General features: G+C 36.5%; 1 protein-coding gene across 3 annotated transcripts in view; it reads left to right on the top strand.

The window, feature by feature from the left end:
• The window catches only part of DHX9 (DExH-box helicase 9), a 46,554-nt gene that overhangs the window by 14,036 nt on the left and 15,926 nt on the right, over positions 1–16,592 (top strand). For 2 of the 3 annotated variants that reach the window (XM_081026698.1, XM_081026699.1), the window contains exons 7-15: positions 1,433–1,479; positions 3,269–3,405; positions 3,723–3,812; positions 3,922–4,083; positions 4,225–4,302; positions 4,845–5,036; positions 10,286–10,427; positions 10,797–10,879; positions 14,655–14,811. In XM_081026698.1, the coding sequence (XP_080882824.1) occupies positions 1,433–1,479; positions 3,269–3,405; positions 3,723–3,812; positions 3,922–4,083; positions 4,225–4,302; positions 4,845–5,036; positions 10,286–10,427; positions 10,797–10,879; positions 14,655–14,811 (1,088 nt within the window). Of the gene's footprint in view, positions 1–152; positions 283–1,432; positions 1,480–3,268; positions 3,406–3,722; positions 3,813–3,921; positions 4,084–4,224; positions 4,303–4,844; positions 5,037–10,285; positions 10,428–10,796; positions 10,880–14,654; positions 14,812–16,592 lie in introns of those variants that run through there. The other variant, XM_081026700.1, reaches the window with a different exon arrangement.

Raw genomic sequence — 16,592 nt, 5'->3', positions numbered from 1 at the left:
CTTGGCTCCTTGAATGTCCTTTATTTAAAGGCATAACAGACAGCAACACCAGAGGTCTCGTTCATACACACATGTGCTGCTGCTTAGGCTGAACTAAGCAATCACATGGGAAACGATTGTAAACTGATTTCTGGTGTCGCTGTTCCCCCTAGGTGGAGGAGAATGAGATTGACTTTAAGCCTGGCTGAGAAACATACTGGCATCAGTGTCATTAATGAAAGGGTGGATGTTGTTCCCCTGAAAGTCAGTGGCCTTTGACCCCTGAAGCCGCTGTGCCTGAAGGTCAGTTCACAAGAGACATAGGAAGGAGTCTAACATTTGTTTTTTTCTTAAACCTCACCTAACCTTTTATTCACAGCACAAAGTCAAGGTTAGAAGGTACCTGAGCAATGCAAGGATCAGAAAGCATAATTTTCAAACGGTAGTTATTCCGTTGTTAAAACCTCAATCATTCTCTACAATCTGCTAGCAATTTTAGCTATAATTTTCAAAAATACTTTGTTCTCCAGGACCCGATTTAAGTCAGTGTAATATAAATAAGCTAAATTTTTTTCAAGGGCAGCTTCCAACTGTAGGCAGATACCCCTGCCTCAGGAGCCACTCATATATGCAGTGTTCATATGCCCATGCATGCATATAATTTAGCTTATCTTAACAGACTGACGTCATTAGTGGGTGGCCCATGCAAAAGAATCTTAAAATAATCACAACTACCGTGTTTCCCTGAAAATAAGACCTAGCTGGACCATCAGCTCTAATGCGTCCTTTGGAACAAAACTTAGTGTAAGACCCGGTCTTATGTTATATAAAGCCCGGTATATTTTCTTTTCTTTTTCCTGTCTTGCATAAGACGCAGTATTATATGATATGGTATGGTATGATATATGATATGATATATATGATATGATATGATACGATAACAGGTATATTATGCCTGGTCTTATCTTGATATAAGACATATTAAAATAAGACTGGGTCTTATATTAATTTTTGCTCCAGAAGATGCATTAGAACTGACGTTCCGACTAGGTCTTATTTTCGGGGAAACACGGTATCATTTAAAGAGCTTTGGTCCTATTTCATTTCTTGGCTCCAAGCTAAGTGGAAAATTCCTTTTCATGAATGTGCTCTAGCTATTCAGAGTACAGCCTTTGGAATAAGATTAAGTAAATACAGAATCTAAAACCTTAACATTTTCTTTCTATGAAAAATTGGCTCACCATCTTTGGTTATAGCAGTCTTGTGCCATTTGTACATTATTTAGAGTTTACATACTTCATTTGTTCTAGGATTGAGCAGAAGTAAATGTTTGCAATGTTTTCTTTTGTTGTGATTTGCCTAAGAAGTTGGAAAGCCTGCCTGATTTGGGAGTCCTAGACTTAGTAATTTCTAACAGTGAAATTCCTAACCTTGTTTGTATGTGTTGTTACAGGAGCTTTATTGCAGAAATGACCATTTATATCAAGCAGCTGGGCAGAAGTAAGTGTCACTGCTTCCCCTGCTCTTGAGCCTTGTTCAGTGGAGTAACATTCACATTAGAGTTTTGAGCCACGTATGCACATAAGCTTTATTAATTGAAAGAGTATGTGATATAGGTAGCATCTAGGATATTTTAGAATATTAGTAATTATATGAATTAGAGAACCCATTTTCCCAATTTGCCTATGAAAAAAAGATCATGCTAGTGTTATATTTCAAAGGGTAAGGAGATGGTAGTAAGGAACTTGAAAACTTTTTTTAATCTTTCTCCATAAAGGCATTCTTTCAGTTTAAGTAAAACTAACTAGGTGAAATTTAGAAAGGAGTAAATTGGATGATAGGATTAAAGGTGAATGTATGTAACTCAAAAGCCGTAGAGTCAAGAAGAAAAGGTGAGAAAGTTATCCTGAGGAAACAAAGACTAGAGTAGGGTTATTCAGGAATTAAGAAGGCAAAGATACTTGTGTATTCTTTATTCTTAGTAAGTTTACAGCAGATAATGATGTATTGTGCTTAAATGATAATGAACTAGCTCTGTGTACCTGGTTTTGTCACTAACAGATTTTGTGACTTTGAAGAAATCACACCTTGTATCCCTGGGATTCAGTTACCTGCTGATAGAGAGAAATGCCCTAAGATTCTTTCCAGCTTGAGAATTCTGCAGTAACACTAATGTTTTAAATTTCGTATATGAAGGACTTTCCTGATAGAATGAAACTTGTGAATGAATCATCAGGAGATGAAGTTGAATTTTTTATCCTAGACTTTAAAAATAAGTCATTTTGAGTGGATAGGATATTAAAGGAAGAGGATAAAGACAGTCCAACTTCTGTGAGCCCCTTGACCTGACCATCAGAATTAGAATAAATGGGCTAGTTAGGCACGAAGCTATCTGTGCCTGCCCCTTCTTGCTTTATGTCACCTCTCCTAAAACTGAGTGATATTGAAGGAAGGAAAGGAGAGGAAACTTTTTATTAGCGTTTTCTTTAAGTACGAGCAACTGCTAGCTTCAGTCTCATGTTGGGCTCAGCAAACTATAGCTCTCTGACCAAATACAACCCACTACCTGTTTTACAAAGTTTATTGGAACACAGCTACACTCATTTGTTTATGTTGGGATAGCAAACTTCTGTAAGGGGCCAGATCATAAATATTTTAAGCTTTGTGGGTCACATATATAACACTATTTTTGTTGTATTTGTACAACTCTTAACAACATAAAAGCCATTCTTCATTCCTGGGTCTGCAGTTTGTCAAACCCTAGTTAAGTATTGTCTCTAGGTGGTTTCAAGCTTTAAAGGCAGAGTTGAATACAAGTAGTTGTGAATAGTTGAGTAATTGGATCTACAAAGCCTAAAATATGTATTATCTGACTTTTTGTAGAAGAAGAATACTACTCCCTGGTCTACATAACCGCTTTGGACTGATACTCATTCTTTTGATTATTTTGCCTTTTGACCTTTTGCTTTTCAGAAGTTAAACTGTTTTCTTCCCCTATTTTAATCTCAAAGGATTTTAATGGCAACTTTTGTTGAAGTACTTATTTGCTTTTATAGTGATGATTTGTGTGTTAGTATCAGCCTGTAATCAAGATAGTTACTTAGTTGATGTGCTAATATGGAATTGCTTTTGGTTAGCAGTTAGAATGAAAAAGAACTTAGAACCCAGGATTTACTCTGATTTTAGTGTGGCTTTTGTACCTAAACCCCTATTTGCTTATGAAATAAGGTGTTTCTTTACTTAGATGAGTTATTCTTCTGTTTTTGGTAATCCTGAACTTCAATTATAGGGATTTTTGCCCGTGAGCATGGATCAAATAAAAAACTGGCAGCACAGTCCTGTGCCTTGTCACTTATCAGACAACTCTACCATCTTGGAGTGATTGAAGCTTACTCTGGACTTACAAAGAAGAAAGAAGGAGAGACAGTGAGTCTTTAGACTTAGTAGTCCAGAGAGATATCGTAAAATTCATTGTAGCTATTTAGTATTTAGCTAAAGAATAATTTGTGGTTCTAGGAGTATTACCTTAAGAAATGGAAATGGCCCTACTAATCATCTGTATCTGGCTGATTGCTGTGTTTACAGTGGGTAGTAATCGTTGAAATAGTTCTTTCATGGAAGGGAACTAATTGTTGGCTTAAATATTACAGTGTCAACCACATACACTTAACCCTGCGATAGTAGATTAGACTAGTGCTTGTATGTATGTTACATGATTTTCATGGGTCATCATTTTTCTCTAGATGGAGCCTTACAAAGTTAACCTCTCTCAAGATCTAGAGAATCAGCTGCAAAACACCGTTCAAGAGCTCAATCTTGAAATCCAGCCCCCAGTAAGCATACAGTTATTTAAGTTCACCTTTGTATAGAAATTCTCTAGTCAGACAAGCAAGCAACTGGTATTGGTTGTTATTTTGTTTTCCTTTTTTTTTTTTATAATAGCCTGATGATCCTTCTGTGCCTGTTGTACTCAACCTTGGCAAACTGGCTCACTTTGAGCCATCTCAGCGAAAAACCCAAATGGGTGTAGTTCCTTGGTCACCTCCTCAATCCAACTGGAATCCTTGGACTAGCAGCAACATTGATGAGGGGCCCCTGGCTTATGTGAGTGCAACATTGTTTTTGAGATCAGACTCTTGTATTTCACTTTTGAATATATTTTATTAGGATGTCTGGATAAAAAACAGATTCAGTTTGAAGATGAGTTATGTGCTTTTGTTTGACTGTCGCCTTCCCATTTTACAGGCTACTCCAGAACAAATAAGCATGGACCTCAAGAATGAGTTAATGTACCAGTTGGACCAGGATCATGATTTGCAAGCTGTAAGTTTGTGAAGCATATAGTGCCCAGATGTTCAGAACTTTCTAGATAGGGGCAAAAGGACAGTGAATAATGTATTTTGCCCTTTCTAGGAAGAAACATCAAAGTTGTTTACCAAACTGCTAACCTTAGTTACCACTAAGGGTAGTAGTTGTGAGTGAAGGGCCTGGGATCATTAGTTACCTGCAGTAGAGATATTTGGGGTAATAACTCTTTTAGATATTTTCCAGGGTTTTTTTTTCTTTAAAAACACAACATTGAAACGTTAAAAGAAAGGACATGTATATGGAATGTTCAGGGAGAAGGGGAAAATGAATGTGTGGACAAGGCCACTAGACAGATACTTTAGAAATTTAGTGAGAAGGCACAGTTCTATTAGAGATACAAATATATGTATTTTTATGAAAAAGTATGTTTTGGATACTAAGCCAGTAGAAAGTAATAAGTTTTTATAGAGATGGCAAATTTGTTTTAGCATTAAGACAATTCCTTTTAATGTATATGTTGGTAGAATTCTGACAGAAGTGTAATTTTCCTAATACAGATCTTTCAGGAGAGAGATTTATTACCTGTGAAGAAATTTGAAAGTGAGATCCTGGAGGCAATTAGTAACAATTCAGTTGTCATTATCCGAGGCGCTACTGGATGTGGTAAAACTACACAAGTTCCCCAGTTTATTCTAGATGACTTTATCCAGAATGACCGAGCAGCAGAGTGTAATGTTGTTGTAACTCAGGTAAGTTGTAAGCCAACTTGCTAGGTGTGTGTCTGGTGTAGATAGAGTTTGAAGGTGGAAATACCTAGGGGCCAGACTATTCCTAATTCTTTGATCAACTCCTTTGTAGCCACAGAAGATTCTGAAAGTGGTAGAGCATTAGGCCCCCTAAAATTTAAAAACAAAACATAAAAAGAAATTAAGTCTTGTTCTAATCTCCAATATCCTTCACTGATAAACTAAACTGAACCGTGTGGGGATTGTTTTCTCTGGGCTAGAGAGTCTTCGGGCCTAGAATCAAACATACTGAGAGTACTTTCTCCTGAGGTCCACGTCCACATCTCGGTTCTCTCCATCTTATCACCTAATGATAATCAGTGAAAACCAGTCAAAGCAAGAGTAGGCAAGCTAGCAAAATATAATGGCTAACTTGCTAATGCTTATTTCATGCCATCATTTTAGGATGTAGCTGTCTCTCATAAGATGAGAACTCAGAAAATAGAGAACATGGAGCCAGATATGTTTGTGATATCTGGTGCCTTAGAAATCATTCTGTTGCAGCCTAGTTGTATAACTGTGAATTTGAATACCCAGATGAGAAACAGACCTGTGCCCTTTCAGTTCTGGGACCTGTGCCCTTTCAGTTCTGGGACCTGTGCCCTTTCAGTTGATGACTAAGATAAGAGAAATTATTATAGTTCTGGATAAATGTCAAGAGGGGTACATGAAAGAGGCGCATCCTAGAACTGCCAAAGAGCAGTTTGAGACTGATCGTCATCTGCCTGTGGTATGGAAGGTGGTGGCCTTTGTCTGGCACAGAGTGATTTCAGTACTCAGTAAATACTAGCTGTTTCAGTTCAAGTGAACACACATAAACTGTAAAGAAGAGGTAATCCCTTAAAACCACCTATGACTAAGGCACGACTCTGGGCAAGAGAATAAAATTCTAAAGAGAAAAAGGTAAACACATGTGAGGTGTGATAAAAAATGCAGTGAATGGGCCGGCCCGGTGGCTCAGGCGGTTGGAGCTCCGTGCTCCTAACTCCGAAGGCTGCCGGTTCGATTCCCACATGGGCCAGTGGGCTCTCAACCACACGGTTGTCAGTTCAACTCCTCGACTCCCGCAAGGGATGGTGGGCTGCGCCCCCTGCAACTAGCAACTGCAAGTGGACCTGGAGCTGAGCTGCGCCCTCCGCAACTAAGACTGAAAGGACAACAACTTGACTTGGAAAAAAGTCCTGGAAGTACACACTGTTCCCCCAATAAAGTCCTGTTCCCCTTCCCCAATAAAATCTTTAAAAAAAAAAAAATGCAGTGAATGTTTAAATTAAAAAAATTATTACAGTAAAAGACACATTGCCATTAATCCTCAAGATACTTCCCCTTGCTTCGAACACACTGATCCCATCATTCTTGCCACTTTCTGAAGCAGTTCTGGAAGTCCTCTTTTGTGAGTGTCTTTAGTTGTGCTGTCATGGCTGCCTCGATGTCCTGAATTGATTTAAAATGTTTCTCTTTCATGGTCATTTTGACTTCGGGGAAGAGCCGGAAGTCTTATGGTGCCAGATCCGGTGAATAAGGTGGATGAGGACACAACGTAATGTTTTTATGTAACAGAAATTACCGTACCAGAAGCGATGTGTGACACGGAGCGTTGTCGTGATGGAGAATGAAGTAAAGACACTCAGGAAAGAGGACTTCCAGAACTGCTTCAGAAAGTGGCAAGAATGATGGGATAAGTGTTCGAAGTGAGGCAGAGTATTTTGAGGGGGATTAATGGCAATGTATCTTACACTAGTAATTTCTTAAAAAATTTAAACATTCACCATATATTTTGATCACACCTCATAAGTGGAATGAAAATGTAAAGAAAAGCTCATATCTTGGAGGATAATTTGAAGTATTATGTTGAAGGGACTTGACATTATCCCTTGTTTTCATCACCACTACTTACTAATTTCATTTAAATCAGTTATTGTGTTAGTTTTAACATTTAATAATCCAAATACAACATAAAGCTGTAACAATAAGAGGAAAATAACTGGGAAAAGGACTAGCTTGGGGGTAAAGAAAATTTGTATTACATCTAAAGTCATTTCTATGAATTTAGGCAGAATAATTTAACTTCTCTGAGCTTGTTTTTTAATCAGAATGAAAGATAATCTCACTCGTGTTCTGAAGCACAAATAAAATAGTATATGCAGCCATGATGTTTGCTGTTATGTTTTACAGATGTTAATTGTGATTATTCTGGAGGTCTCCAGAGCCTTGATTCTCCTTTATAGTTATTTGCAGAATATAGACTATTTCAGTATACTATAATTAAGAAAGGAACAGGTAAGCCATATGTGGAAAGGTAGCCTCGAAGGTATACATAGAAGGTGATGTTTTACTGGTGAAACTTGCCTTGTATTTATTCACTGTGGGAAAGTATGTAAAACAATTATTGAAGCACAGAAGATCAAGGGAAAAGGGAATAAATTATTCAAGGGATAAGTAGAGCAATTTCTTAGGCTATCAGGTGATAAGCAGTCTGAGAAGTGTTTAAACATTCATTAGTAGTCTTACATGAAGCAGTATTCTATATAAAGTGCTTGTGAATATTTAGGAGAATTCAGTTATTTTTAGTAGCTTTTTTCTGACTATAAAAGGAATATATAGCCATAGGAAAAAAATTAGAAAAGTAAATTTTAAAAGAAACCAAAACCCACTTAGGACCCCACCGTCCAGAAGTAATTTCCTCTTGGTCTTCGTCTTTGCAGATTGTAACGTACTACACTACATGCACATCATCTTCTCCTGTCCTCCTTATGTAACAGCATCGTGTGGTACTAGAGCAACCACATGATTTCTTCACGACTTCATAATCTTCCATTTTATGCATATACCCTTTATTGTTACATGATGGAGGTTTGTTTTGTTTTTCAAAGATTTTGATGTTACGTATGCCAGGATGAACATACTTGTATGTACACTTTATATACTCATTTGATTATTTCGTTTGGAATAAAGTCCTAGATGTGGACTTGTCGGATCAAAGGATATGCATATTTTAACTTTCCTGCAGTTTGTCATACTTCCCTCAGGAAAAATCACACTGATTTTCAGTCAAATTAATTGTGAATGAAGAAAGCGCTTCTCTTTTTGGTGTGTTATCTTAAATGTATTTTTGTTTGTTTTAAAGTCAGGGCTGTTGAAACTGGAAGTTGATAAATCAGAGAAGCTTACAAAAGATGGGAAGGAGATGTCAGGGTCATCTGTTTGCTGTTTGAATAGGCATCTTGATATTGATGTTTTCTGTTCCTACTCAAGTAAATTTAGCTGATCGGGCTCCTGAAAATAGTTGTTTTAGCACCTCATGTTAATTTGTAATACCTTCTATCATGGGTGGCTTCCTTGAGTCTCTTAAAACAGATGTGTTTGGGGGGGGGCATTAGAGTTAAGAACTAAAATGGGTAACTACTTAGGGAATGTGCCGTCTCCTGCCCATTTCATTTTAGAAGGCTAGAAACTAGAAAATGGTAGCCCCACGATGGTAAAAGGGAACCCCTGAGTACCCAGTAGGAGCATACAAATACACCTCAGAGGAGTCAAGTATCCTAATAGTTTTTTTTGTTACTGTTATTGGGGAACAGTGTCGTCCTTTCAGTCTTAGTTGTGGAGGGCGCAGCTCAGCTCCAGGTCCAGTCACCGTTTTCAGTCTTTAGTTGCAGGGGGCGCAGCCCACCATCCCATGTGGGAATTGAACCGGCAACCTTGTTGAGAGCTCGTGCTCTAACCAACTGAGCCATCCGACTGCCCCCCTAATAGGTTTTAAATTCTTTTAGAAGCCACTGCTTACTAGAAATGCTAAAAACTGTAGGAAAGATAAAAGTAGAGGAAGGGGATAATAATAGCTTTGAGCATTCACTTGTTGTTTATAAAATGTTGTTTATAAAATGCAAAGACTTCTTGAAGGGTCCAGGAAACTTTGGACCCTTAACGCAACTCTTCTCTTGATGGACAAATACAGAGCTCAGTTCTGCAGTAACACTTTTATTCAGGGTTAGTGAGTTGCTTGCCGAGTACTGGTCGTTAAAAGCTAGCCTCGTTCAGCAAGTCAAGGCACATACGCAGCGAGAGTGTAAGCTCAGGGAAATTCACAGTATGTTGAAGAAGGCATCTTTCCATTCCTTATCTTTATGGACAGTGTAACTATGAACAGGTGATGGCACACTTACCGGTACTTGTAATGAGCCCCATCCCCTAACGGATTCTTGTATTAGGGATATAGAAATTCATAAACCGTGTTTTGTATTAGTTCAAAGGATATTGATAGTTCTAGTGAAGTTAATGTATTTTTTGTGTTTTCAAGATTTTATCAGACTGATTTATTAAAGTCATGTCAACCTGGAATATCTTCATATGGGTACTTAGAAAAATTTTTCTCAAGGAGCTAAAACCCAACCCGTGATCAGGAACTTTGTGACACAGTCAAATTCAAGGCAGCTTAGAAGCATTCGGTCTTTATAAATCTTATAAATCTTATAAGTCTTTATAAATCTTCATGTGCCTCCTTAGGACATAGTATCCACCAAGTAAATAGTGTTTTGTATAGTTAGAAAATACGGAATGCTTCAGAATGTTTTCCAACACTTAGGACATTAACCTATAGTACTCCCCTTAGGGTTGATCATATTTATTGCTGGAAACAGTAATATATACTCAGTTTTCCCTGCTGTGTAAATTCATCAAAAACAGGAGTGATTGCATTCATTTTATCTCTAGCATCTTCTGTGGCACCTGATGCAAATATGCTATAAATACTTTATGAGTTAATAAATGAATGAGAGGTGGCCACAGTAGATATGGCAACGAAAGAGATTATTCACCTTGCTAATACCCATACGTCTCAGTTAAGTAATTTTTTTAAATGTGTGCCTTCCCTGTTGCAGGCAGTTAAAATTAAGCTCACCACGTGTGTTCTGCCCCATTCTTTACAGGAAAATCACTCTGAATATCATTAAGAGTTAGGCCAGTGGTGAAGAAATTTCATTTTCTATAACAGTGTCTGCCATAGAATTACGTGGTAATTTTTTTGTCCTGATTTTTTAAAAATGAATTTTGGAGCTTCCTAAAGATATTATTATTGTTGTTTCTGTTGATTACTGAGGTGGCAGTGGGACACATTTATTAGAATAATTAATAACCCTGATTAATAACCCTGATAAACAAGTGTAACTATAATGTTGTAGCTTTTAAATCTTTTTTTCTTTTTTTTTCCATCTTAGCCCAGGAGAATCAGTGCCGTTTCTGTGGCAGAGCGAGTTGCGTACGAGAGAGGAGAAGAGCCTGGCAAAAGCTGTGGCTACAGTGTTCGATTTGAGTCTGTACTTCCCCGCCCTCATGCCAGCATACTGTTTTGTACTGTCGGTCAGTACTGTGCTTTATTTTGGTCTTTCATTTGGGGTTTATATTGTGTGTTTGAAGAAAACTTGGTAACAGCACAGAATGGCTGGAAATAATAAATCAGGGAGTCAGTCTCAGAATTCTTGTTTAAATAGAACTTTGGGCAGGTTTCCGCCACCCCTCCCCCCCCAATGGAGAGCATGATATACCTGCTGGTTGTTGTAGCTTAGAGAAAATAAAATCAGGTTACTAGAGTTATATCTTCCTGATATGTTGCTGAGGTTATCGCAGAGTTGATTGTCCAGAAATTTGTTTCTCTGCACTTTTCTATCCTCCCTACTTTAATCAACATAGAAACTCTTCTCCAGTTGTTGCTCTGGTTTTCTTTTAAAGGTGTGCTCCTAAGAAAGTTAGAAGCAGGCATTCGAGGAATCAGTCATGTAATTGTAGATGAAATACATGAAAGAGACATAAATGTAAGTAACTTGAGCATTATGGTAAGGTGCTAATACTAATATTCTGAATAAAATGAAACCAAAATAGAATGTCTGCTTTATATTTTCTTTGCCCACTGCTTACATCTTCTGTCAAAACCCTGAACTTCAGTCACTAAGATGTTGGACATCTTTATTAGCTAGCCTGTTAAAATCATTCTGTTTTCTTTATTAAATTCACAGAATTCGAAAAGTAAAGATCTCTTACTGTAACGTTAGTATAGTTGCAGTGATCACAAAGAGCTAGCATAATTCAGTAATGGAACTAATCATTTTAATACCGTTTCTCTTTGAAATGGAGGCTTAGCTATAGTAAATTTTATAATTTTTAAATATAATTAAAAATGTCTTTCACATGTTTGCAGCTCTAATCTTTTCAGCTGTTGATGATCATGCCAGAATTAAGGAGAAACAAATTTATTTTGTACCTTTCCCTCATTTGGTCCTTTGCAAAATTTGTCTTGAATTAACTTAGATAATAATTATGTAATTTGAAAATTGGTACCATAATGCAATGACTTGTTTTTATGCACTATTGTACACAAACAAAGGTGTCAGAGGTTGGACAGTATGTCATTCAAATTGTTACCAGCTTTTGTTGGTTAAAAGATTTGTTAGAGTTCCTCCTCTAGAAAATACTTTTATAGCTGTTCTTTTTAATCATCTTTAGTTTTGGCAAAACTTTGACCTTTATGGTTGAGCTGAAGCAGGTAAGAAAGTGGATGGTTTATCAGATGTCTTTTTACATCAGAAATTTATTCAGTAGGGTAAAATTTTTCTTGTTTTTGTCATTCAGAATCTCTTGAAAGCTTTGTTTTTTTTTCCTGATTAATCAAAATTAAATGTTTCAAGATTGTCTTTTCTAGTATGGTACCATACCAATATTCTTAGAGTTTAAGTGGTTTTGGTCAACTTGCCTTGAAAGATTGTCAGGTCTATATTTATCATTCACAGTGAAAAATAGAAAAATGCCTTTGCGCAAACTTTTTATGTTCTCTTTCAAATGAACCTTACCTAAATTTGTCACTTTGTAGGGGAAAAACCAAAAGAACTTGTAGACCAATTATTATAAATAATAGAATAGGAAAAATTAACAATGTGGCTGAATAAAAGGTTAGTATATATAAGTCTGTTGCATTGTACATATTACAAACAAACAGCTAGAAAACAACTAAAAAGATAACATTGCAGTGCTTAGAATATGAAGTGCCTAAAAATCCTACAAAAAGACATGCAGGACTTCTATAGAAAAATAAAACTATTACAAAATGCTAAAAAAGACCAGATCATGTTCATGGTCTAATATCACATAAATGTCAATTCTCCCAGATTGATCCACAGTTTGAATGCAGTTGTTCTAATCAAATTCCCAGAAAGGTTTTTCATAGAATTGAATAGGCTGATTACAGACACTAATAGGGAAATTTTATGGCCAAAAATAAGTAGGACTTCTGAAGAAGAGCAAGACGGACGGTCTTGCCTTACAGATATCAGAACTTAATTTGAAGCTATAATAATTGAGATGGTATAGTACTTGGGTTGACAGTTTGGCCAATGAAATGATACAAAGTATAGAAACAGCTTGTGTGCTATATGCTGCTTTGGTATAAGAGATTGACGACATGTCAGATCAGTGGGAAAGGAAGTGGACTGTTCAGTCAATGGAGATGGCAACAATTGGTCATTCGTTGTTGAAATTGGTAAGTAGTTGAAATTTCAACTAGTAAGTAGTTGAAATTGGATTCTTACCTCAGAACCAAATATAAAAATTAACTCCAGATAGGTTAAGGACTTAAATGCCAAAGCAGTTTTAAAACTTAGAAAATGTAAGTAAATGTCTAGATAACAGTAGAAACAATGTGAGCCACATATGTAACTTTAAGTTTTCTAGTAACAAATTTTAAAAGGTGAAACAAAACAGGTGAAATTAGTATATGTAAACTATTTTCACCATGTAGTCAATATAAAAAAATACATTGAAATAGTTTTACATTCTCTTTCATAATAAGTCTTCAATCTTTGGTATATATTTTACATTTAGAGCACATCTCCATTCAGATTTAGGCACATTTCATGTGCTCAGTAGCCACGTGTGGCCAGTGGCTCCTGTACTGGGCGACATAGTTCTAGACCTTTTGGAAGGAGTTCTTAAAATGCACTAACCATGAAAAGACTGATATATTAATCTGTATTAAAACTAAGATTATTTGGTTATTCAAAAGGTACTTTAAAGAAAATCACAGGCTAGAAGATTCCAATGTAGCCAACAAAGCATTAGTATATAATAGAAATACATAAACACTTCCTACAAATCAGTAAGAAAAGCACAGATGACTCAGTAGAGAAATGAGCAAAAAATACAAACAGGCATTTTACAAAATAGGAAACATTTGGCTAATAAACATGAGGTATTCAGTCTGATTGGTGAAGAAGAAAGAACAGATCAAGACCATAATAAGGTACTGCTTTATATCAATTTGATGAATAAAATTTAAGTGATGATGCCAAGTGTTGGAGAATATGAGGATCAGAAGGATCTCTTATTCACTGCTCACGGGAATATGTGAATTGATGGAACTGCTTAGAAAAATAGGTTTTTATCTCCACTCTCTCTCAAGTTCAGCATTTACACACTGTAACTGCAGTTGCATACCCACACTTGCCCATAGAAACTTGCATATGTACAGCAAGTGACATGAACAAGAACTTTCACAGTAGCAAATGTTCACCATAGTGAAACCCTGGAAACAACCCAGATACCTGCAGTACGTACCACAGATAACCTACTGGTGAATTAAATGGTACCATGTTTCCCCGAAAATAAGACCTAGCTGGACCATCAGCTCTAATGTGTGTTTTGGAGCAAAAATTAATATAAGACTCGGTGTATTGTGTTAATTAGAGCGGTCTTATATTAAAATAAGACCAGGTCTTGCATTAATTTTTGCTCCAAAAGACACATTAGAGCTGATGGTCTGGGCTAGGTCTTATTTTCAGGGAAACATGGTATATTCACACATTTGGATATTAAACTCATTAGAAAGAATAACTAGTAATACATATTGATAAATTATAGCAGTGCTATAGTATGTGAAGAAGGAAGAATAAATAATAGAGATATGTTAACATACTTTTTTAGGTATCTATAGATGCCATGAAAGCTATGTGAAAAGGAATATAAACAAAAGATTCAGTATAGTGGTGGTTTTCTGTAGTTGGGGAGGGCAGTGATTGGCAAGAAGACCACCCACTTGACCAGAGAAAAGTTTTGTCAGTGTTCTAGCTTTCATGTTCTTTGGTGGATTGATGGATACTTTATTAAATAATAAATGTCTTAGCCATTATTTTGTTTGAATGAACCAGATAAGACCTTTTCAACATTGTTAAGACTACATGTGATTGGATAAGTGATTTTTGGCTCATCATGTGTTTCCCCTTTTTTCTCGTTAAAGTCTGTGTGCCTACAAATATAAATTTCACTGAAAAACTTGAGATAAATTCTTCACTCTCATTAATGTTTTTATTTTGGCTACCCAAATAGCACATTTTTAATCCCCACACATAGTAGCCTACGACTGTTCTTAAAAACAATGTTACTGTATTGCACCATAAACCCTTTCTTTTAGGGATCAACAAGCCACCTAAGAAACTGAATTTCATTGATGTCTGTGGCTATATAACACTAAACATCTTTTGTGTGTATCTCATGAGCACGAACTTTGCATGTAATTTTTTAAATGTGTGTTTGTTTTAATAGACAGACTTCCTTTTGGTAGTGCTGCGTGATGTGGTTCAGGCTTATCCTGAAGTTCGTGTTGTTCTCATGTCCGCTACTATTGATACCAGCATGTTCTGTGAATATTTCTTCAATTGCCCCATCATTGAAGTTTATGGGAGGACTTACCCAGTTCAAGGTAAATGTGTGGGGGTAGTGCTGGAAGATGAATATCTTTTGTGCTTCTGGGGAACATAATTGATCAGTTTCTTAATTCTGGAGATGAGGAAAATATCCTTTGTAGTTTAAAGGACATTTAAAGTACGTGCCAAATTAGAGGATCAAGTGCATCATAGTGTCCTTGGGGCTTTATTCAAGACATAGTCAGTACAGGCTGAGGAAGGAGAACAAGTTTCATTCACTACTTGCAGAATTTGTATATCCAGTAAATTTCCTGCATTTTATTTATAGCCAAACTTAACTTTAAAAGTGATATACTGTCAAATATAAATCAGTATGGTCTATAGATGGTCATGGGAAATACTGTCAAAAGTTTAAGCAGCCAGGGTCAAAGTAACGAGAATCTTTCTAGATCCAGAGCAGGCAGATTTTTGAAATGATATTTAAGGTGAGTATTTTAAGGTCAATTTATTTCTCATAGTTATAAATAATTCTTTACTTTCTTTAAAAGACTGTGTCATCACCATTTTCTAGTAGCTTGGGTTAAAAAACTGAATTATGGCAGTCTGAGAGCATGAAAATAAGCTAAAATGTTTGTAATGGAAGTATGAAATGATGAATGGCTATTTTGGGGTGGTGATTTTTGAAATTCTAGAGTAAGAGTAGCTCTGAAATAAAAACCAATGCAGTTGTATCTCACGAGAGTACTAAAACTGCCTTAAAAGTATACTGGGCAACATGGATGGACCTAGAGAATACTATGCTAAGTGAGATAAGTCAGATGGAGAAAGACAAATACTGTCTTAATCACTTACATGTGGAATCTAAAGAACAGAAAGAGCAAACAAACAAAATAAATAGGTATGGGGGAAAAAGAAAATGAGGGTCGCTAGGTGGAAGATGGGGTGGGAATAGGGGAGAAGGTAAGGGGATTAGAAGTACAAATTAGTAATCACAATATAGCCCTGGGGACGTGAAATACAATTTGGGGGATGTAATCAATAATGTGAAGATTTTGTAGGGGGTCAGATGGGCACTTGTCCTATTAGGGAGCCCACCTCATGGACTATAGATGTCTGACCGCAGCGCTGTGCACCTGAGCTGAAGCTGAATAATACTGAATGTCAGCTATAATTAAATATATATACAGAGGGTGCCCCCCAAAAATGTATGTACATAGTAAGAAAGAAAAAATCTGTATTAAAATTGTAGTAATATGTCCCAATAACAAAAGATGAATACAAGTCACGTTTGATTTCTGCAATTACTAGAGGTGCTCACAGTGGTTACCATCAGCATCCAGACACTTTGGATTATGGCGAACTACTGCTTGAGCAACATTGACCAAAGTGTCCACTTGTATACATTTTTTTGTATGTATGCGTATGTGTATTAATATATGTACGTGTACATATACATATATACATGTATATATACATACAGTCACAGGACGTGGAGTACAGCGTAGAGAATAGAGTCAGTAGAATTGTAACAGCTATATATGATACCAGAGGGGTAGTAGATTGGGGGAGGGGAGTTATCACTGAGGGGTGTAAATGTCTATTACATTGTTTTGTGCACCTGAAACTAATAAAAAATTCAAAAATGTAAAAAAATACATGAATGGCATGGTAGAAGCCAGGTTTAGTGTTGGTGTGAGAGGTTACAGGTAGGAGGGAAGGCTTGAATGAACCGTGTGGTACTGGTTTACAGTTGGGAGACATTAGTAAGAACTAGTGTTTAGATGCAAATAGATCGATACAGAAACCATCATAGATAGGTATGAATACGTGGGTTAAT

The sequence above is a fragment of the Rhinolophus hipposideros genome (genome assembly GCF_964194185.1).
Source record: "Rhinolophus hipposideros genome assembly, chromosome: 19".
Classification (NCBI taxonomy): Eukaryota; Metazoa; Chordata; class Mammalia; order Chiroptera; family Rhinolophidae; genus Rhinolophus; species Rhinolophus hipposideros.
This window is presented reverse-complemented; position numbering and strand designations above follow the sequence as displayed.